Source organism: Boeremia exigua (genome assembly GCF_020726555.1).
Source record: "Boeremia exigua strain MPI-SDFR-AT-0100 chromosome Unknown C7974scaffold_11, whole genome shotgun sequence".
In the NCBI taxonomy this organism is placed as follows: domain Eukaryota; kingdom Fungi; phylum Ascomycota; class Dothideomycetes; order Pleosporales; family Didymellaceae; genus Boeremia; species Boeremia exigua.
In genome coordinates this window covers 24,434-46,551 of record NW_025763528.1, presented here as the reverse complement: position 1 = coordinate 46,551, position 22,118 = coordinate 24,434, and the positions used below count along the sequence as shown (strand labels likewise).

Here is a 22,118-nt window from a genome sequence, read left to right as displayed (position 1 = left end):
GCATCTCTGCTTTCAGGTACAAAAGATTCGCAGCATGTCGTTTGACGTGGTAGTGCTGACACACCCTTCCTTGTTTAGGATATACACTGGCCAAGCTTTCAGGCATTCTGATGAGTGGCACTGTTGATTCTTTGACAATATCGCTCGGATAGTATAGCAGCCACTCATGAGTACTTGCGATGTGGTTAAGAGAGGCTCTCAGCCTCGTTCGGGCTTCCACACGTCATCTCATGCCCGCATTAGGCACCCCGCTAGTTTGTACCTCATGCGACTGGTGAGGCCAGTGTCTCGACTTTTGGTATATAAGCACGTCGACTTGAGTGCACTGGGGCTTCTATAGCACAACTATCATTCCCTTCTTTCTTACACTATGCGTCTTTCATCGCGAGGCTTCCTCCTCCACGCTCTCGGAACAGCTGCCGCACAGAATCTATCCCCCTCAGACGCCTGTCCCCTCCTTGGTCCAGCCCTCTACAAAGACTTCGATCTTATCAACTCCACAGTCTTCAAAAACGCCACAGCCATCTTCCCTAGCGTGATCGAGGCCCTCTTCAACTCTACCGCCGTCAACCCCTCCACCTCCTCCTTCGTAGTAGACGTCTACTCCACCTATACCAACGAATCACTCTACACCTACACCCACCGCGCCACAGCACCGACACGCAACGAATCTTTCCCGGCTGAGATAAACGATGAGACCATTTTCCGCGTCGGCAGTGTCTCGAAATTGTACACCGTATACGCGATTCTCGCGCACGCCAAAAACCTTGATGTTTTCGACCTGCCCGTCACAAATTTCCTTCCCGAACTGGCAGGCAATGACTCAGGAAACTTGACACATCCCACTATCGTCTGGGAACACGTCACTCTCGGCGCCCTTGCCTCGCACCAAGCAGGCGTAGGTGGCTTTCCGAACGTCTCCGTTGCGTGCGACCCAGCGTCTTCAGATGAAGCAAGCCGCTGCTCGATCCCGCTATTTATCGAACAGATGAAGGAGGGCAAGCGCCCTACGCAGCCGGTTTTTGCGTCGGCACAGTATTCAGATGGTGGGTTTGGTGTGCTGGGGAGAGTGTTGGAGAGGATGACGAATTTGACGTACCACGAGGCAGTGCAGGAGCTACTTGCAAAGCCATTGGGCTTGCAAGGAACGGGGACTCTGGTACCGAAGGATGAGGGTGTGAATGCCATCGCCTTGAATGTGGGAATGCCGAATTCGAGCTGGGGGTGGGATAACCAGGTCATTGCGCCGTTAGTCTCCACTCACTCTGTCGATGTTAGGAGATTTACTGATATATGCCAGGTCTGGCGGGATATATTCCAGTGCTGCCGACTTCCGTGCCACGGGTCTTTCGATCCTACACTCGCAACTCCTCAGCCCAGAAGTTACAGGCGCCTGGATGAAACCGCACGCACACACTTCATCCCTCCTTTCGAGCGTCGGTGCGCCCTGGGAAATTAACCGTCTCACGCTACCCATCACGCTGGGAAGTAAGAAGACCCGCGTGTCAGATCTGTACACCAAAGCTGGCGGCCAGCCGGGGTACACAGCGCTCTTCATGCTGTCTCCCGATCACGGGCTCGGCATTTCTGTCCTCATAGCTGGTGAATCCGCGCTTGGCGATCGCTGGCCGCTGCGTGCTGCTGCTGCGGAAGTGTTTGTCGCTGCTGCCGAACACGCGGAGAAGGTTTATGCAGAGGAGAATTTCACTGGTTTGTTTGTCGACCCTACGGATGACTCGTCAAATGCGACGCTCGTCAGCCGCGCGGATGAGCCCGGACTAACAGTTGATATGCTATTCGGTGCGGGTGTGGACTTGAAGCCCAGCCCACTGGGTTTGTCGCCAGGAGTTGATGTACTATTCCAGATTTATCCAACGGGGATTGAGTTCCCTTCTGATGGAATGAGTAAGTCGCTGCAGTACAGAGGCGTGGTCTGGCCGTTGCCGGTGGCGAAGCGCACGGGGCTGTTTGATGATCAGTGTATCTCTTGGTTGAGTGTTGCGGGTGTCGAAGATGCGCAGCGGCAGTATAACGATGAGCTCATCTTGACTGTCAAAGATGGCAGGCTACAGTCCATCTATATTCCTATTCTTGCAAAGAGCTTGATCCGGGTTTAATTAGGGGAGAATCAGAGAAGTGTTCGAGTGTACTGAGTCGAAATCTAATGGCCTCCAATCCTCCCCTCCAGCTTCGATTTCTTATCAGCTACACCAACTGAAGAAAGGGACCGTGTCAAGACTGGTGAATCGTGTATGGAGGCCCAGTATATGTTGGTTGTGCTTTCATTTGCCTTTTATATATATTTCCATGGCGTCTCAAATCCAGAGATATCTGAAACGGTTGTGCTGAAGCGCGTAGCAGTTTTCTTGTCATGATGTGACTCGCCACCAAATCAAGTCGCACCTCCGAGAGTGTTAGACTGTCTAATGATCAATCCAACCATAAGGACAGTGTCTAGGTGTACGCTTGTCAAGTTTAACTCAGCGTTGAGGTGTATCGAACCCGGGGTGAGTGTGAAACTCATTGTAGCCTGACACGCCCACTCAAGCGCCGCAGGAGCAGTTCTAACGAGAGACTGGAGGCTCACTCTTCCATCAGGATTTATGAGTCATGGCGCTGAGTGGACATGCATTCGTTCTGGGAACACGAAAATGCTCCCATCTCACGCCTGGACCATGAGGGCCGAGATCATTCTTGATGATCGCGTCTTTGACGTCAGACCATGAAGAAATACCATTATCTAGATCATGAATAGAACTCGGGGCTCCTGATGGCGAAGTGACGTGGAAGTGGTCATGGCGTTCGTAGACAGTCAAAGACGCTACCGAAGCGCCATCCGGCTCACAGGGGGATATCGAAAGTCTGACTTCGTATTCCTTGGACGGTGAAATCTGTGAGATATCCATGCAGATTTAGTGTTTAGGTAAAAGTTGTTTATGAGTCACGTGTTGTCTTCTCATGAGGAAGTTCAACGACAACGGCTTCTCTAACCTTGACGTGTGGTAAGCGGAGATTGAAGGGTCTTATGTTGCTAGGCTCAGAAGGTTCGTACCACCATGCGGTCAGATGGCCAAGATCCATGGAATAGTAGTGATACTTGACTTTGAGCTGCTTGTTAATGAGTGTGACTGTCACCAATCCGATCACCCTCTTTCATCCCCGAAGACCGGAGCTTATTGTGTAGTCTAAGTATATTAACCCAGCCATCACAAAATCTGCCTTGTTTGGCTGCTAACCAAAACCGCCTCCGTAGGCATTATATTTTCTCTTTCCATTTCCACTTATCCCCACCTTGCACCGGACTTTCGGACCAAAATACGTCAATGTATTCCCGCTGTGCCAAGTCCGACCGCCTACTTAGTCCTTGACACTATAGATATCAATCGTGACTCCATCACGCTCACCTTCGTAGTGCGTCAGCCAGCACAGATCTGTCTCTCTAACCCATCTGTACATTTCTGCGTTATTGCGGCTATAAACTCCCCGTTCCCTGGTGACCACAAAACTATGCACTCGAGGTTCTTGAAATGCTTGACCAGCTGAACGGTGTGATCTGATTAGGCGTTTTCCCACTCAGGAATATCTGATATTCACTTCGTGGCTTTTTCAAAAGATACCTTCCAATGTTCATGCTCGGTCATGTGTTGATTCGGGAACCCAGATCTACCTATGCATCGGGCGATATGACGCCAGCCGATTGGGCCGAACGCGGGATCGGTAAACCCGGCTATCGATACCGGTTCAGTATAGGTAATCATGAAACGAGAAACACAGTCATGCTGTTGCTTGAGATTGTCGACGTGATATGAACTATCGAGAAGCACTTCTTCCAAGATCATGTTCTCCCTCAACAATTGTTCTCAGTTGATCATCCCTGTTCGCCTCGTCTCCGCTGCAGCCTCGCCCAAAATGAGACTTATCATCCGTCATGATGCACAGACCGCATCTGAATATGTTGCGACTTACATCATTGGTGCGCCAATCTTGACCCGACACTAAGGTGATATCGAATCTTACCTAGACAAACAGACAGAATCAACACCAGTTCATCCTCTCTAGCTCGACCCTTTGTTCTTGGATTGCCAACTGGAGGCAGCCCACTTGGCATCTACAGGATATTGGTTGAAGCATACCAGGCAAAGCGCGTCTCGTTCAAGAATGTCGTGACATTCAACATGGACGAGTACGTCGGCTTGCCTAAAAATCATCCAGAGTCGTACCACTCATTCATGTTCAAGAATCTTTTCTCTCAAGTCGACATCCTACCATCAAACATCAACATACTAAACGGCAACGCACCTGACTTGAGTATTGAATGCGCACAATACGAAGAAAAGATCAAGTCTGTCGGAGGCATCGACCTGTTCTTGGGCGGAGTAGGTAACGATGGGCATATTGCGTTCAATGAGCCTGGATCAAGTCTTGCAAGCCGAACAAGAGTCAAGACCCTAGCTTATGACACCATCCAAGCAAACGCGCGGTTCTTTGATGGCGACTTGAGACAGGTGCCGCAAATGGCGCTGACGGTGGGAATTCAGACCATTCTAGACGCGAGAGAAGTAGTTGTCATCGCGCTGGGAGCCTCCAAGGCGCTGGCTGTCAAGAGAGGGATCGAAGATGGGGTTAACCACTGTTGCACGCTGTCGTGTCTACAGATGCATCCAAGGAGTATGGTCGTGATGGATGATGATGCAACGCTCGAAATGAAAGTGAAGACTGTAAAGGTATGGAAAGAGCACCCGATAATCGGACTTTGTAGCTGACATCGTTGAAGTATTTCAGGGATGTTGAACCAGCTGCAGCGGGAGCTGGTAATAGGGTTGCACTCCCACCGCTGCAGACGGTCCCGAGCAAAGTCTCACACCCAGATATTGAGGAGTTGACGCCAGATAGTATGTGTTCGCGCATTCCCAGAGAGATTTGCTGAGTTCTCAAGGATGATGGACCGCACTGTCGTGTTCACCACGAATTGTGCATAGGTGCCCCTGGATTTCCTGAATAGGTACTCGAATTTGATGGGTTAAGCACTGAAGTCTGCAGCCCCGCAGGCGTTGACCATGCTGACAACATGACTTGATCTAAGCTTGCTTGGTCGAAGATCTGCCATGAGTCATCAAACTGTGGGTTGATTGTATCAATGTCGAGGCTATTAGGCTGTATCGTCGAAGAGCTGGGTGGCTCCATACCATCCAACGCGCAGCTTAGTCGCTCTGCTAGTCTATGTCGAAGACTATGACTCGTTTCATTGGTCTCTCTCAAGGAAGCAAGATGAGCTCGAATCAGATCCAAGTCGTCGGACTCGCCCACGCCACCTTGGATGCCCTGTATGACAATGAGAGTCGCCCAGGTGATCATGATAATATCCCAGTTGGACCAAATGGTTTTGTCCTCTATGTGAAGCTTCATAGTCACTCGCGCTGAGAGCAAAAGCTCATGCTGTTCCTTGGACAGATTGCCTCCGCGTGCAGGATGGTAGATTGAGAGTACCGTAAGTCGATGTAGTACGTATTGTCGATAAACGGTTCTTCGGTTCTCACTTGTCTCTTCGGTTGTTCGGGTGAAATCTTCGAGCCATATATCAAGCTGCCTTGCCCAATCGCGTAACACAGCCGCATCGACTGCAGTGAATGGTACTATGGTCTCCATGCAAGTCACATCCCGCGTTGCAGCAATCTCACCGGTGATGCAGGACCAAATGGTCGGTAAACCACGACCTGCAAAGTGACTCAGACCGGTATGCATCATGCGGGACAAGCGATACAGTTGATCCTGGTATGATGTTTGTAAGGATGGGACAGGGGGCTCAATTGGTATGACAGGCGAAGACAGATGAAGCGAGGCATGTTCCAAGTCCGCGATTTGAACGCCGTTGAAGAGCTTTCGCCAATCATGTCGTCTGTCATTGCGAAACGGAGGGAAGTATTCAAGAACGAAACGATATGCAATTGAGATCCAGACGCCTGTTTCGCGGATGCTTGCCTCTGCAAGCAGGCCTCCGAGAATGAGTCCCAGGACTGTTTGGAATGCCCATTCTTCGACCTGGGAGGGATCTTCAGGAACGGTTCCGATACTGCTTTGTGGGATGGTGAGCTGCGAAATAGCGCTACAAAGAACTGTAAAGTAATGTGGTGCCAATTCCGCCTCTTCGCGTGTACCTCGGACGCTCGAACAGTAGAGAATAGCAGCAAGAAGTAGTGGGCAGGGTGCTGAGTACTTCTGCTTGTCTGGCAGAAAGTGAAGGCCAGGCATTTTTTGATGAAATGTCAGAAACAGACTTTTAAGCATGGGCCTTTCCCAGAGTTGTGGATTATGAGGACCAATGCTGCCTTTTTCGAGAGTCGCTGCGGCTTGCCAAAGTGGCTTAAACGTGGCACCGTCTTCGCCAGACGCTGAGTCTCCCTGCTCGAGCACGCCTTCAGCCTCATGTGCGGAGCCCAAATTATCAGAAATACCAAGGTGATCTTCGATTGCTTTAACACGCTGCAACAGATGCAGTCCAAGATCACCAGGAAGTGTATCGTACATAAGGAAAGCGTCGGTATTGGAATTGGTCTTCCAGGGTCCCGCAGCGTTAGCTCGAGGGACGAAGATACATGGCAAGCCAGCTCGCCTGCATCTTCGGCATGTATCACCATGATCCATCTTGCATTTCATCTTCTGCTTCCGACAGTTGACTGTGCGGTCACTCATCAGCGCGCGCCACGCTCTCATACAGAGAAGTTACTCACTGCATGCTTTGGGAGCACGTGGCTCATTAGGTCCTTCCATAGTGAAGTGGAGCTTTGAATTAACAGAGCGCGGCGCATAGATCAGAGGGCGACAGCTGTAGTAAACACCGGAGATGCCGGTGGGTTGCAGATACCACTAGCGGACCCAGCTTTGCCGGTAGCTTAACCGGCCGGGTTTGCCAAGACCACAGGCAATGGCTTGTCGCCTTATCAACCGCTGAGTTACGCTGCCGCAGTGCTCTCGTTGGATGTAAACTCTACGCCGCTGCAGAGGCCTGCGTAGAAGATGTTGATGGAACGCGCAACCGAGATCGCTCGGGAATTTGACCTGCGTACCGAAGACGTTGGTCGCATCACAGACAAACTTGCGCGAGAGCTGAGTAAGCTTCAAGTTCGACTTAGCTTGTATCATGTGACTAACGTCAAATCCCAGGAGCCGGGCTCCGACGCAATGGCGCAACGCAAATTCCTTCTTTTGTCACAACCGTTCCCAATGGACTCGAAAAGGGCAGCTACCTCGTCGTTGATCTTGGGGGCACAAATTGTAGGATCTGTCTCGTGCATCTGCAAGGGCACGGAAAGTATACAATGGAACAGAGGAAGCATGCAATCCCACGTGACATTAGGGTGAACGCGAGCTGCAAACCCCTGTTCAACTTCATCGCTGGGTTGCTCCGCGAATTCCTTGCGGGGACATCTTTTGCAGCTGCAGGAGATCAAAGTGGCCTTAAACTCGGATTCACGTTCAGCTTCACCTACATTAGCCATTCCTTATCACGAGGTACTGTGGTTCAATGGGACAAAGGCTGGGATCTTCCAGACGCCCTGGGTAGAGATCCATGTCTACTTTTGCAAGAGGCTATTGACGACATCGACCTTGGTGTTCGTGTCACGGCCCTCACGAATGATAGTGTTGGAACGCTGATGGCGAGAGCATACACTTCACCGTGGCCGTCTGCCACTCTTCTAGGTGCTATATTTGGAACCGGCACGAACGCTGCGTATGTTGAGCGGAAACGTAACATTTGTAAACTGGAGGGCATATCGCAAACCCCATATGCAGACGAAGATGGCATCATGGTCGTCAATACAGAATGGGGCGCTATGTGCGACTGTTCCGACTCAGTCCTTCCCCGATGTCTGTACGATGACGTCCTTGATATCGCCAGCTCCAATCCAAGGAGTCAGCTACTTGAAAAACAAATCTCTGGTCTGTATTTGGGAGAGCTCATGCGCCTTGCTATGATGAGCCTTCTAGACGAGAAGCTGTTCGGCATGAGCGTCACTGATAGTTCGCCTATCTATCACCAATACGCCATCGATACCTCATTCCTCTCCCAAGTGCTCGCAAATTCGACTCAACTTGCAATTGGGGAGATTTCCACCACGCTTCAAGCCCAGAACGTCACGGATGACGATCTCCGTGCCCTTCAATGGGTTGCTATTGCCATTACCAAGCGGTCCGCGCGTCTCGCGGGCGCTGCAATGGCAGCCATCATACTCCAATCAGAGCGGCTAAGTCGTAGAGTAAGTGACGACTCGTCTACGATCAAGAGCGCCGGGGCTTCCTGTAGCTCAAAAGAGGTCGCTGTGCCATCGCCACCAAAGGACCGCACGTATTCTAACGCTTACTCGCGATTCAAGAGCTTTGTGCATGCCATATTCTCCTGTTGGAGAGAACCTGAACTTGCTCAACCTGTCACGCCGAGAAAAGAAGCCGCCTCGCCACTAGCGGAAGGACCGGATGAGATGCATTCAATCATTGACATTGGTGTTGATGGATCCTTGTACGAATACTGTCCAAATTTTGAACATTACTTGCGCGAAGCCTTGCGTGAGATACCGGCGATTGGAGAAAGAGGTGAGTCACGTATAAGATTGGGGTTATCGAAAGATGGATCGGGCGTTGGTGCTGCACTGGTCACGCACGGAACAGCATAGGCCTGTCCTAGAGATTAGATGCAGATTCTACGTCGCCGCTTTATCTTACATGAATCTAGATATAGGGCTACAGGAGTTGACTTTTCGCAGCCTTAAGTTATTTTGTGAGAACCGGGGTCTGCAAGTTCAGACTCCGTTGGCAGTGTCGGATGGATCCTGCGAATCAGGTTTGGCGAGACTTCGGAAAATACATGAAACCCGAATTTCACATAATATTGCACTTGAAATGCCCATGATTCGTATCTGTGTACATTCTTTACTCTAAGAAAGGGTCAAGGTTGAGGAACGGATAACACATGAATTCGTCCATCAATAAGTCTGTTATGTGCTAAAGAAAGTGCTACGTACTACTGTTTCTCAGTTTATTGACTTAGCAGGTATACTCAAACTCCAACGACATCTTTGGTATACCTGTGAAGCTCTCTGGCACTACATACGAGATGTTGTAAATACGATTACGCTCCAGGGTTGTTCCATACACGACCGGTTGCTTCACTAAGCCTGCTGCCTCTACTGTGACATTCAGACAAGGCAGCCTTTCTAATCCACTGATTGTCCTTCTTTTATTCAGCGTCCAACTTGGTGGCAACTGCGCCACAGCGAATGTGAATATTTTTGTGCCGCCTTGTGTTGTATTGGGATATGAGATATCCAAAGAGTTGGGGCCTGCCACAGAGTCGATCGTGGAAGCACTCGGATACAACGAGAAGAAGGTCATGTACGGGTTCGGTTTACGAGCTGGGTCTCCCGCCCACTGAACAAGTGCAGGAACGTATTGGATGCCTCTGTTGACAGTCTCGTTCACCTGTTGGGTACCGATCATGAGTGATGAGGATATCCACGACGTGACAACGCGGTATGCGGTATCTGCGCCAATCCTCTCAGGTACCTTCTTGGTTAAAAGACGAGAGCCTTCCCAGGGACCGCTAGATTTGAGATGTGCAGCAGTTACGTTCGAGATGTGTGATGCGACTACATCAGTGACCAGAGCCAAAGCAGCACCTTGCACGATGTCGTACAGTGAGTCTGTTTCAAGCTTGTTGGTATGCGGGCCGACGCCATATCCATAGAGGCTCCAGAAGAAGTAGCTGAGCACAGCAGAGTTGGTCGTCATATCGCGAGAGTAGGCTCGATCATATGGGCCAACCATGTTGACAAGATTTGGATTATAGTGGTCCGCAATGTCTTTCCACAGTGCTGTCAGCATGTACGGTGCGTGTTGTGTCATAGTCGCGTTTTTGACGCCATACTTGATAGCGCCAGCAAGGGCCCAGACGTCCATGCCATAGTAGGTAGGCGCGTTGTACTCTGAGAATACATCAGAGTCCATGGCTTGGAAAAGCTGCATGATTGCGTCTCCTTGGTCGTTCGCATAGTCAATAAAGCTTGTATTGTTTCGTCGGGCTCCGATCCAGCCAACAAACCATGCACGCATGATAGCTGGATTAGTGTATGCTGGGGTCAGGTTGTCGCCTTCCGGGAAAGAACCATTACGACGCATAGAACCTACAGCAGCAATCTCAAGGCTATCTTCGATTCGACTGACAAGGTTGGGACCAAGGAGATCTGAAAATTCTTCGACGAGCTGAATGAGCTGGGAACCGATGAACTCCCTCCAATTGGGATCATATGTATCCTGCAAACGCAACGATAAGCAATTGAAGTCGAGCTTGTTTCAGTTTTATCAACAGAGACGTACGTATATCTTGGGTGGATACAAGTCCGAGTCAGGCGTTGGATCTGGTTCATCTGGCGACAATTTGAAGGTTCCGTACCAGGCTGTGCCATAACCTTCTGTGTACTGGCAAGAAAGACTGGATCCATGGTAAGATTTTGTCAATCTGAGCAAAAAGAGCATACACACATGTTCTCCACTGCCGCTTTCGCGTTGGCAACATCATCCCCTTGGTTGCGGTACAGTATTCCTGCAGTGTACCATGCAGTGAAGCGTACGCTCCAAGGCCCATTATCTGAGTAGGCAATGTACTTGTAGGAATTATCGAAACGGAGATCGTTGACATGGTTTGACCAGTCGAGGAGACTCTGTGCAGCTGATGCTGTGTCAAAACTTGCAATCTCTACGAGGATATATAGAGATCTAACTTACAGGCTGTCAGATGTTCGGTTTTCTGTGCAGCCTTGACTCCTGTCGTTCCCAGGAGGAGAGCTGCGAGCGATAGATGATTGGCTTGCCAAAGTCGCATGACTGCTTGATGTGTACCTTGAGACGGCGTCTACTTGAAAACAACCACAATTGGGCGATATTTTGTAATGCTTGTTATTGCCTTGCAAGATAGGTTTGTACAAAACTTATATACCAGCAATACTTGGGTGACGATATTTGATCATGTTGCAAGTTCACTTGTACTAGGTCGCCTGTGTGATACCTAGCTCCACACAAAAGATGGGGGATCTAAGTTTACCGATGTTTGCCGGATGCTGGGGCCCGGGAGAGATTGGGGACGATAAGCGATAAAAAGATCGGCCCACGGATCGGAATCACGAAAAAGGCCCAGATCTCATTCACCGAAATCTGAAGATCATTCACGCCTGATACTCATGTGTTCCACATTACTTATCTTGCTATTTACTTTCCCGGATCAACAGCAAATAAACGGCCTTCAAGCTAACGAATTTTAACACAAAACTTAATCATTAGCAACAAGGACACCTAGTGGCTAGGCTTCAGTAAATGAGCTATTTGAGCTTTAGTATAGTGTGATTGCTTGGATGTTGCGTAGTGAGATGCTCGTCGCACGTCCTAGGCATATATCTACTATCTAGTCTGCAACGTGGGAGCATGTGTTTGACATGTTTTTGTCATCATTGCCTACATGTTCAGGTTGAAGGGGTTAGCTTCTGTGAACATGCAGTATCCGGCGCAGGTGGGAATTAGATAATAGGTGGTATAGCAGCATCACAGCTGACAGTATTGAGAGGGACTTCATCCAAAGTGGTTCATTAAGCAGAATATCAGGAGTGGCCATGCGGCCGATCCTTCCTAAGAGTCAATCTAATTAAAAAGAGCTTGCGAACTTGCTCTAATTCCTCTAATTAATTCCTTCAGAGATCTCACGTACCGTGGCTCCCTGCTTTGCATCAACGGCTGATGCTTCCACTAGCTTGAGCTCGTATTCCTTCCCATCTATGACAGCTGCAGTTTCCTCGAGGCTCAGATTGCTAGTCTCGACAAACAGGAAGTACACTACCAAGAGTTCGAATGCTAACCAGACATCATAGGTAATGTAATACTTCCATCCGCTTTTATCGAGTCCGATTGGGTTTGCGTATTGGTTGAAGATGAGCGCCAGAGCAACAAAGAAGTTGTACAGTACCAACCCACGTGCACGCAGATTGAAAGGTAGGATCTCAATGCAGTAAGTGACCTGAAGAGGGGTCCATCCCACAGAGAAGAAAAAGTTGTAGAGGAAAATCATGGCCAAAACACCTTTCCCGTAACCTGCAGTCCCAGTGCCGGTCTTGGCTACCTGTTTGTCATACGTGGCCTGGAGTGCAGTCCAAATGATGTAGACTAGCAAACAACCAAGAGTAGACGTGAGAAATAGTGTCCTCCTCCCGAATCGATTGACCACGGTCGAAAAGGCCAGACTCCAGACCATACTCCACAGCGTCAGGAGCGCGTTGATGAGGGTCTGGGTTTTCTGGCTTTTGTAGCCAATTGAATCGAGGATCAGGCTCAAATAGTATGATATCAGACCGTTGCCGCTCCATTGCGAAAAGAAGCCAACAGAGAGGATGATAAAGAAACGTCGAATGTTACCCCTGGTCTGGAAGAAAGTTATATACGATGTCGACTGAGTTGCCTCTACTTCAAGCTGTAGTGCGGCTCGGATCTCTGCCATTTCCAGGTTGACAATAGGGTTAGTGTCATCGCCATTGGCGTGATATTTGGCGATGATGCGTCGAGCCTCTGGATCCCGCTCTTTGGATATCAGCCATCTCGGCGATTCCTCCCCAAGGAAACAAAGACAGATTTGAACAACGCTAGAAAGCCCTTGTAGAAGAGATGGAAGCCTCCATGCCCAAGTGCTCTGTATGCGGAAACTACCGTACGTAATCCAGGCTGCGGATAAGGCGCCCAGATTCCACAAACTGTTGTAGATGCCTACCACAGCACCCTGTTGCTTAGGGTACGCCAGCTCTAGAAGAAGCAGCGGCGCTGCGGTAGTGTTGAGAGCGAGACCCATACCCATGATACCGCGTGCAGCAATGAACATCCCAACACTCTGGGCTGCAGCTTGGAGGGCCGTTCCGAGAACAAGGATGAAAGCCCCAGCGACTAGAGCGGGTCGACGTCCAAATTTATCGCAGAACACAGCACAAAAGGGAAGTGCGACGAGTTGACCAATACTCTGGATGGCATTTAGACTGGTAGATAGGGTCAACCCAAATACTCTTCGAGGTTATTCGGAAGACTCACAGGCCAAGCTCAGAACTGTCGGGATTATTGAAGGAACTTTGCCATGAGTCCAGGGACTGCAATCCATTCATCATCGACCCATCGTAACCAGTCGCATAACTTGATATTTGGAAGATTATGAGCATCAAGTTGAGCTTGACCATCCCATGATTGTGTAGCCATGTCGGTCCTGAAGCTGCTGCTGCCTCAATTGTCCTGGGTGGACCTGCAGAAAGATGATCCGTCATAACGAGTATATGTTCGCCCTTTGAACAGACTATGAAGGACACCGGTGATGTAGATCGTTTGAATGGGTGACGAACCGTGCCATGATCGATCGCATTTATGTTCGATGCTAGCACTATCTGTGTACCGACCGGTAATAGGCTAATGGCGAACGTGGAGAAGTTGCCACTACCTGAGTCGTTATCATGCGATAGGGTTCCTGATTCCGGCTAAAATGCCGACCTTTACCGTTAGCTACAAAGTACCTAGTACCCAATCAGCTTGGAGGATGGGATACGGACATGTGTCGTACAAGAGAACAGCCGCTGGTAGATAGGTATTCATGATTGAGTAGATACAATAACTTTTTTCCATTCTCCTCAAAGCTTTTACTTTTCGACTTTAATCTGGATCGAAGCATCCAATAAATCACAGCTCTGTTTTGCTTAGAGGCTGTCCAGTTTTCGAAATCTTAAAGCCTCCTGGAGCTCGAGTCTGAAAGATTTGTTTAGGATCGTACTTTGCTGCTGCGGCTCGTATCTTGGCTACATTCGCTGGGCCGTAGCTTCCTAGAGGATCCTAAAACTGTCAGACTCATGCAATATGTACCTCATCGATGACATACCTGGGAACCGTCTGCATAATTGAGATAAGCGAAATCAACAAGTCCGTCCAAGCTCGCCGCGTACTCTTTCATCGCCTTTGCAGAGGCTTGCAGCTTTGTCCTTGCGAGTGTTTCAAGCTCTGGTGTCTTGACAGCAATGTCATACAAAAGCATGACAACATTGTCAGTCTCTTTGTCCAACCCAAGAACATTGCCTCCTTTTGCAATGCTTTGCTCGGAGAAGCTTGTCGCAATCGACTGGAACATGCACTGAGTAATGAAGTCGGGGTCAGGAGTCTCAGCTTTCCACTCGTTAACGAACTGCTCGTGGAGTTCAACGATCTTCTGATAGATGCGGACGTCGTTCTTGAACGTGAACGTGTACCAAATATCACTATGTATTGGTTAATAAGACATTAGAAGAGCATAGAGCAGATTCACTCACTGGTAACCCGCTGGTTGCTCGAGCTCGTCTGTTAACTCCTTGTGACTTGCAATTCTCATGGTTGAGGCTACAGCATCCGGAATTGCCATGAACTGATCGAATCCTGGTGGCGCTACGTTGCCAGCAGTATCTTCATATGCTGTGAGAATGACGATATCGTTCATGGCAGGCAAGTAACTCCAGAAGATTATTGAAGACCCTTCCCGGTAGTTGTTGACGTTGTCCGTCCACGCATGATATGCATCGACGAATTGCTGGCCGGCTGACTTTGCGTAAACCATCGTGCCACCCCATAGGCTGCCAGCTTCGAAAGCTTGCACATCGAATCGCGTAACGATACCGAAATTGGTTCCTGAACCACCCTTCAGTACCTGAAATAGGTCACTGTTGTCATCGGCGTTTGCGTTGACGACCTCTCTGAGAATTGGTCAGCCTGTCTCTCCGTCCAACGAAAACATTCAGACGCACCCGGATGCAAGTACAACCTCAAAGTTTTTGACATTGTCACATGCGAATCCTTGTTGAGCCGTGTAGAAAGAGTTCCCACCTCCGGTCAAAAATCCCGCTACACCTACGCTTCCAGCTCGACCACCAGCCACGGTGAAACCTTGAGGATCCAGTGTTGCGTACACCTGATTCCACCGAGATCCCGGCTGTATGGATGCAACCTTAGTCTTAGCGTCAAGTACAGTTGTATTCATCAGGCCAAGGTCAACCGTCACGCCTCCGTTGATGTTGTTTGAACCGGCCCACGTGGTGTGGCCGCCGCTTCGAACCGCGAATTGATCTTGCTGGCAGCCTACATCTGTCACGAGAGTCTTCACTGTCTCGCTGACTTCTTCTGTAGATACAGGTTGCACAATACAACTGGGACTTAGTTGCGCACTGACCGACCAGTATGATGAAGTGCGGTTGCGATATTGCTCGTCGTTGGGATAGAGGACATGAGCAGATCCCGTGCGCTCCAGCGCTTCGCACTGAGCGGACCTTGTTAGCGAGTACCTTGGTGAGAGCACGGATTGGACAACAACATACGCAAGTATTGTTAGATGCCGCAGACGCCTCTAATGTATGTGCCAAGGACGCACACAGGCCCAGGAGGTGTCCAATCGATGGAGACGATGGCTTCATGTTGCAAGCACTTTGGCTGTTGTATCTTCACCAGATCAGTGATACGCTGGGGATGCAAATGTTTCGATCCGTGCAGAAGAGAGATTGAGAAGGTCAGAGTGGCGCGTTCTGCAATGCCTAGGTAGAGCGCGCATTGAGTCAACATGCTTGTAGACTGCGCCTACTGTGTATGTATCTGTAGTGGGGAACGACATCCGAGTTAAAGGGCCTTTGCCTCATGTACACTGGTATCGGAGCAACTGTCAGATTGCCGTTAAACTTTTTGAGATCTACATAAACAGACACCGCCTTTGCATCGAGGCAATACTCTGAGCGATGATAAGCGGGTTGCCTGTGCCTGTGCGGCCTTTGATCGGCCCGATCCGGGGCTTGGCATTGAATCTGGCAGCGGGGATTATCTTGTCACAAAACATGTCACGCACGAAGGATCTAGCGTGTTCGGTCTGTAATTGCAAGCTCGCGAAATCTGCACAACGACTGAGTACACAGGTATATGCTACCCATTAATGACAAGCAATTCGCGAGCATCACTGCGCTACTTGCACGTAACGTCATTTGAAGGGGTTTGCGCAGGCGCACACCCAGCTCTCACTATAGTCTCACAACTGAGGCCAACGCTTGTAGCGGTAAGTTGTTAAGACGTCGACATAGATCTCCTTGATAAGCATTGATGTATTTGGGGCATACCTAAGAAGGGCCTTCTTCTGAGCAAGTGCGCAGTTCGTCAGAATGATAATCACGATCAACGAACTTGGGTCATGAGACAAAGCTCTGCATCACAAGGAGTTTAGCCTGGTCAGATCTTTGCACGATCCTCCAAGAACGCTGCCCAAAAGGATTCGTATGTATTCGGGCCATCCGTCAACAGAGCTCCACTTTACATGCAACAATCCCCAAGACTCCTGTAACTGTTTGGGGGTGGAAACCCAGTACAAAGAAACATAGAAAGGAGTCGCTAAACACCAACTGCAATCTGGTCACTGCTCTGAACCCATCATCATTGACTTTTACAACCACTTGGTTTTGATGTCCCATTGTCACCATGTCAGACGTGAACGGTACTCTGACGCTGGTGCCGCCTCCACCTGGCTATGTCGTCGATTTTGAGAACCCTCAGCGTCAACTTCAGACGCAAGTCTACACCGTCATTGTTGTCGAAAATCTACTGGCGCTCGCATTTTTACTACAACGCATGTATACACGGATTCATCTGATGAAGCTGTTCCAGATTGAAGATGGTGAGATGAAGTCTCTAGATTGACCTCAGAGTATTAATTGCTAACAATTCTAAGGGGCTGTGCTCGGAGCATGGATTTTCTCCATCGGTACGCAAGCAGTCCTCTTGGTAGGTTGGTTGCGGGGAGTCATGGGTGTCCATGCATGGGAAATATCACTGGACGACTATGGCCTTTACTCTCGACTGATTCTCGCTGCGCCGCTCATATACGCACTTTGCACGGCTTGCGCCAAATCTGCACTGTGCCTGTTCTACGGTCGACTTAGCCCCAGTGTAGTTTTCCAAATTGCTGTCAAAGCCACTCTGGTCCTCATCATAGGAGCTTACACTGGCATCTTCTTCAGCCTCCTGTTCGCGTGTCGGCCCATCGCTGCGAGCTGGGATCCTCTACTTGCACCCATCGCGCAGTGTGTCAACGTAGGTGCAATTTACATCAGCACAGCGGTCATCGGTATTGCGACTGATATCATATTACTGGGTTTGCCTATTCCGATGATCTGGAAACTTCAAATGCCGCTGAAGCAGAAGATCGGTCTTACGGGCATGTTCATCATTGGATCCATGTGAGTTAAACTCTCTCAGCCCCCCGACATCCTACACTGTGTTCACTAAACTGACTCTGACAGAACCATTGTGACGTCGATCATACGTCTTATTGTGCTTCTGCCTTCATTGACGTCTGTGGATCAAACTTGGCTTATCGGCGAGGGGACACTATGGATGTCAGTACTCTTTGTCAACTTCGGTTGCTTGACTAACTTGGTTAACTGCAGATTCATTGAGTCAAACTTGCTTGTGATTTGCTGTTGTCTGCCGACGCTGCGTCGCTTTTTCAGACATGTCGCGCCACGATTGATTGGCGAGTACGGCAGTGACCCGTCTCGCGATCGCGACGAAAGCGACGGCCCTAAAATTCGCACTTGGGGAAGCCTGACAACAAGACCCAAGCGACAATTCGACACTCTCATGAATACGGTTGACGACCCAGAAGACGTAGGCGACATTCCATTAGAGCTACAGGGTGACCGGAAGAAGCTCGGCCAACGCGAGTCAAAAGTCGAGGTTGGAGCTGTGAAGGGCGATGATGACAGTGAAGAAGCAATCCTATTCGAGCGATCTGTACATGTCACATACGAAACCGCCCGATCTCCACATAACAGTAGTTGAGGTAGGGGAGATGACTTTAATTAATTAACACGTTGTAGAAAGCCCTGTGGAACCAGAGTCTTGATGGGCGAACTGATAGCTAGCACATACAAATAACGGGACGAGATTCAATGCAGATCTATGTATCTTTGATGACAGCAGCAGCGTAACGTTTGCAACCGTTTTCTCGCCCTATTTTATTGCAGTGTTATCAATGATCTCTTAACGGTTGACGCAGTCGTCTCCTAGAACGTCGAGTAAACAGTCTCATCCCTCAACACGGTAAGGTTGTTCCCAGAGATGTATCGACATCTATTTACTTGTGCACTGCTTCCCTCGGGTCAGAGACTAGCGCGACTACCGTGTGACCCATGCAACCTAATTCTCACTTTCCAGGAAAACTAGCAGGTAAACAACCCTAAAGCTAAATAATGTAGTGATGACAATACCCAAGGCTGAATTGTGGCTAAAACCACCTACACTGTGGAGTAAAAAGAAGGGATCCATAGAGGCCTTTTATATCCTCTCTACTTTGCAGAGTCTAGGCGGTGGTCGACCAGTGCAGGGGCTGAGAGACAGAAAGTGGGTGATTTTATCAGACATATGATTGAAGTTTTTGTACACAGGTGAGTTGTGCGCTTCGTGAGGAGTAAAAACAAGATTTAGGAGGGTGTGATTTCAGGGAACTGCGATACTTCACTGTATTGTTGTGGATTGTTGGTGGACAGAGGTCAGATGCTGTAGGAAGGGGCATCAAGCCGGCGCATTGAGCAGTCGCAATGACCAGCCACGACGCACTGATGTGCATCATTCGTTAGCTTTCATCTAATTTCTCACTGGCCTCTTATTGCAGAAGCACGAGTGCAGAAACGAAAAGCAGAAACCCTGCAAAGCTTGCGCAGCGAACTGATACACAGGGATATACTATGGATTGGCTTCCCATGTTAAACGCTATACGAGCGCCAATGCACTAGCTACTATTGATACGACCAGGCACGTCTGAGATACCACTGATATAGCTATAGGCAAGAAACAACGGATTAGTACAATGAGAAAGAAGTTGCCTCATCAGTGCAGCTGGCTGTAGGCAGAGGACCCTAGTTGTAGTTCAGAAATCTTGTAGCTGTGCTAAAGAAGACATCCATCCTACAGACTGTCATAAGGTATCTCGGATGCTCCTAGACGCGGTCGTCTTACCATCGATATCGGCAATTATAAGCCATCAAGACGTCAGCATAGACCCCTTCAACGAGACTTCAAACTTCAAGAATGAACATCAAGTCGCAGTTTACACGTGGCCTTCCCTCAGGTAGTTACCTCTTACCCGGCTATAGATACTCTTAGCCAACAAGCAGTCGTAAAATATCACCTCCCAAGAAGTTTAAGTTCAAACCTTCGAGTCAACGTGTAGCTCAGAAAAGCAAAAGCAAAGCCCAGCTCGAACCCAACGTCCCCGCCATAAGGGGCTTCTCCCGCCTGCAATGCGACAGGACCCACATACCAAACCTGGCTCATACCCACAACCATTCCAGCGATACCACAGCAAAACGAGAAAATAGCTGCCAGACCAGGTGGGAGTTTAGAAGCCTGATCGTATAGTGCCGGATCGTACGCGTCCATACTGCGTTTGTAGATGAAGTGATCACTGAAAGCAATGCCCTCGTAGATGGCGAGCCAATAGCCTAGGAACGGTTAGACAAATCCTGCAATACGAGAGAAGAGGACCTGCCAATGAAATTCATGAAGTTTTCTAGGATCGTCTCAAAATGCGTGTAGCCAGGAATAGCGATCGCAATGTACACCGCTGTCCCCACGGCGGTCCATACGAAACGTGGCATGCGCTGTGTCAGTGATCCGCCCAGAACCTGTATCGTGAGACCGACTGAATATATGTTCGGGCAATTGTTAGCAATGATGCTCAACGCAAGAATGACAAGGCAGAATTTGCCAAAGCCTCCCAGGGGTCCGAATAACACAGCGGCGAGGAGACCGCCAGTCTTAGAGGCAGAATATCCTGCCGAATACTTGTTCTGACCATCATTGAGTGTGGTTGCAGTCATGATGGCGATTCCCAGCATCTCAGTGAAGAGAAGTGGGATAATCAGACCGATCCAAACTGCACAGAAAACTTTAGTCCTTGACTGATTCCGTGGCTGATAGACTGTGTAGTCTGCTGCGTAACTCGTCCATCCCGTAGAGAAGCCATAAACCACACTTCCGAAACTGAGCACACTCCCGAGTTCACTAGTACCGACGCCCATTGGAATGTTCACGAAATCTCCCGAGTGCGCAAAGACACCAAGAACGATAAGGAATACGATGGTGGTCGGGATCCAGGACCAGAACTCGTACACGTGAACAATTTTATAGCCGAAAAAGGTTACAAGTAACGTGCAGAACGCGATGATGATGATGCCGGCGTAACCAGGGACATCGTTGTTGACGGCGTTTATCAACTGGGCGCCCACGATGGAGTTCACCGCCGACCAACCAAGGCATGCAAGCATGTTGAACAAAGCGACTGTGATGCGTCAGCGAGGATCGATGCTAGGTAAACGGGAGCTATAATGCCCGTACCTATCTTCACTCCATACCAACCAAACCAATACCGAGACAAAACCATTTGTCGCAATCCAAGACAAGGACCAAAAGTTGAGAAGTAACACACGGGTATAATTCCGATAAGGTTGAAGAACAAGCACACAAGGCAGGCGTCCACGAATCCGAGGAAGAACAGCGATTGCGCGAGCAAGCCGATCGCAAACGACGACACGACCATGTTCGTCGAGAGCCACTGATACCCATCGTCAGCGGCTTACCATCATCTGCGTCACACACACTTACCATCGTGCCAACGTTCAGTAGAGATGTGTCGTCTCGCTCGTCCTCGGGGACTCGCTCGATGCCGCGCTGCTCGACATGGAACCGCGCCGCAAGTCGCTGTAGCTTTGCATATAGAGTGGTCCCTTGCGCAAACGTTTCTCCATGTACAGCGATATCGTCGGCGGACAATCTGGTCCTCGAGAGTTCGTCTTTCTCTATGTCTGTCTCGAACGGAGTGTGGTCCATTGTGTCTGTCTTTAACGGGGTGTGGCCCATCAAGTCTGCGTGAAGGGCCGGGATCGGATGGAAGAGCGCCGGGAGGAGTAGTGTGAAAAATCGCGTGAACGCTGCTACATCACAGGTACTCGACCTACAACAACTAGAGACAGTGAGGATTTGACGAGAAGGTGAGCGATATTAAGGTTCTTGACGGCTATAAAGGCCAGGTTTTGGCCTGTCCGACATGCGCACAGAGTCTGGCTCTAATACTGTAGATACCATCGCGCTTCGAGCAGGGTGTCTAGGTGCCGGCCCATTCGCAAGATAAGCCCCCGGTGTCCGCACGGCGAAGACCTCGGCGTGATATCGTACAACACGACCGGTGCGACGCGCTCGGCTACTTAATGTTACCTGTGTCGCAGTCGTCGCACCTGCAGACTTCGACCCCGCAAATTCCGACAGCTCAACTCACACGCAGCCCGGCACGCCGGTTACTCACCTCAGCAAACCATCAATGCGACCACCGTTGCTGCCTCTAAACCCCCTCTTCTATCTTCGCGATAAGATGTCTCGGTGCAGCCAATGAAGTAGACGATCGCCAGCGGTGTTCCCCGCCTTATCTCTCAGGAAAGCTTGTTGTTGACAAGCTCAACCAACGGGTGTGCCCGCGTCTACTCCGAAGATTCGTACCCGTCGTGTCTTTCGCTTCTTGATTTGACATAACTCTACTGTGACTCCAGCATGCAAACAGGATGAGCAATTCTTGGATTTGATGGGGGTTATTTGAATCGAAACGCTGACTTCTCATGCAATCGTGCACAGCAATCGGGTTGGAAGCGTTTTCGCGCGCTCGTGCAGTCGTTGAAGTTCTGTCGTCAACGATCGCGCAGGTACCTAGCTAGCTAGCTAGCACCGCCGGTCGTTGTACGAGGCAGGTATTGGGAAGCCCCGCCAATGAATCAGCCACAATGATAGGCAGGTGCGACAGCAGATCCAAAGTGCACAAATCTGTTCCGAGGCCGGCGAGCCGACCTGGTGTTCACACTATCACTTCAGACACAAAGCTATGGAGTTTGCTGTGATTACCAACACCGCACCATATCTTTGAGGTTGATTGTTGGTACCAGCGACGAAATGCACTGGCGCCCTGTAGTCACATAACTTAAAGCTCAGCGCGGGTGGGCAAGATGGGCGCACGG

General features: G+C 49.7%; 9 protein-coding genes across 9 annotated transcripts; 4 read left to right on the top strand and 5 right to left on the bottom strand.

Moving 5' to 3' along the window:
* The first annotated feature begins 76 nt into the window (after nt 1–76).
* Nucleotides 77–2,272, top strand: C7974DRAFT_474789 (beta-lactamase/transpeptidase-like protein). Its single transcript, XM_046146616.1, has 2 exons — nt 77–1,248; nt 1,301–2,272. The coding sequence occupies exons 1-2, from the start codon at nt 371–373 to the stop codon at nt 2,115–2,117; spliced, it is 1,695 nt and encodes a 564-aa protein (XP_045993055.1). The 5' UTR covers nt 77–370; the 3' UTR covers nt 2,118–2,272.
* Nucleotides 2,273–3,909: 1,637 nt separating this feature from the next.
* On the top strand, nt 3,910–4,927 carry C7974DRAFT_416405 (glucosamine-6-phosphate isomerase; the record flags this gene model as incomplete). The annotated part of the gene is made up of 3 exons (XM_046143978.1): nt 3,910–3,973; nt 4,030–4,724; nt 4,775–4,927. The coding sequence occupies 3 exons, from the start codon at nt 3,910–3,912 to the stop codon at nt 4,925–4,927; spliced, it is 912 nt and encodes a 303-aa protein (XP_045993054.1).
* Nucleotides 4,862–6,876, bottom strand: C7974DRAFT_41355 (fungal transcriptional regulatory protein). Its single transcript, XM_046143737.1, has 2 exons — nt 6,729–6,876; nt 4,862–6,674 (listed from the first exon to the last, which is right to left on the bottom strand). The coding sequence occupies exons 1-2, from the start codon at nt 6,766–6,768 to the stop codon at nt 4,960–4,962; spliced, it is 1,755 nt and encodes a 584-aa protein (XP_045993053.1). The 5' UTR covers nt 6,769–6,876; the 3' UTR covers nt 4,862–4,959.
* On the top strand, nt 6,729–8,859 carry C7974DRAFT_41357 (putative glucokinase). Its single transcript, XM_046143739.1, has 2 exons — nt 6,729–7,108; nt 7,162–8,859. Exons 1-2 carry the CDS (start codon nt 7,015–7,017, stop codon nt 8,667–8,669), a joined length of 1,602 nt encoding a protein of 533 aa, XP_045993052.1. The 5' UTR covers nt 6,729–7,014; the 3' UTR covers nt 8,670–8,859.
* A 180-nt stretch (nt 8,860–9,039) lies between these two features.
* C7974DRAFT_416403 (uncharacterized protein) lies at nt 9,040–10,873 on the bottom strand (the record flags this gene model as incomplete). Its single annotated transcript, XM_046143977.1, has 4 exons — nt 9,040–10,305; nt 10,369–10,483; nt 10,534–10,720; nt 10,777–10,873. The coding sequence occupies 4 exons, from the start codon at nt 10,871–10,873 to the stop codon at nt 9,040–9,042; spliced, it is 1,665 nt and encodes a 554-aa protein (XP_045993051.1).
* Nucleotides 10,874–11,773: 900 nt separating this feature from the next.
* C7974DRAFT_342256 (putative sugar transporter) lies at nt 11,774–13,434 on the bottom strand (the record flags this gene model as incomplete). Its single annotated transcript, XM_046139295.1, has 2 exons — nt 13,111–13,434; nt 11,774–13,058 (listed from the first exon to the last, which is right to left on the bottom strand). Coding segments are annotated over exons 1-2 (1,512 nt in total), but the record flags the coding sequence as incomplete, so codon positions are not given.
* Nucleotides 13,435–13,636: 202 nt separating this feature from the next.
* On the bottom strand, nt 13,637–15,768 carry C7974DRAFT_401462 (uncharacterized protein). Its single transcript, XM_046142605.1, has 5 exons — nt 15,399–15,768; nt 14,832–15,340; nt 14,364–14,780; nt 13,940–14,312; nt 13,637–13,893 (listed from the first exon to the last, which is right to left on the bottom strand). The coding sequence occupies exons 1-5, from the start codon at nt 15,492–15,494 to the stop codon at nt 13,744–13,746; spliced, it is 1,545 nt and encodes a 514-aa protein (XP_045993049.1). The 5' UTR covers nt 15,495–15,768; the 3' UTR covers nt 13,637–13,743.
* A 768-nt stretch (nt 15,769–16,536) lies between these two features.
* C7974DRAFT_441811 (uncharacterized protein) lies at nt 16,537–18,021 on the top strand (the record flags this gene model as incomplete). The annotated part of the gene is made up of 4 exons (XM_046145380.1): nt 16,537–16,732; nt 16,787–17,294; nt 17,358–17,453; nt 17,505–18,021. 4 exons carry the CDS (start codon nt 16,537–16,539, stop codon nt 17,896–17,898), a joined length of 1,194 nt encoding a protein of 397 aa, XP_045993048.1. The 3' UTR covers nt 17,899–18,021.
* Nucleotides 18,022–19,242: 1,221 nt separating this feature from the next.
* Nucleotides 19,243–20,656, bottom strand: C7974DRAFT_436339 (permease for cytosine/purines, uracil, thiamine, allantoin-domain-containing protein; the record flags this gene model as incomplete). Its single annotated transcript, XM_046145123.1, has 3 exons — nt 19,243–19,559; nt 19,607–20,398; nt 20,455–20,656. The coding sequence occupies 3 exons, from the start codon at nt 20,654–20,656 to the stop codon at nt 19,243–19,245; spliced, it is 1,311 nt and encodes a 436-aa protein (XP_045993047.1).
* Nucleotides 20,657–22,118: the final 1,462 nt, after the last annotated feature.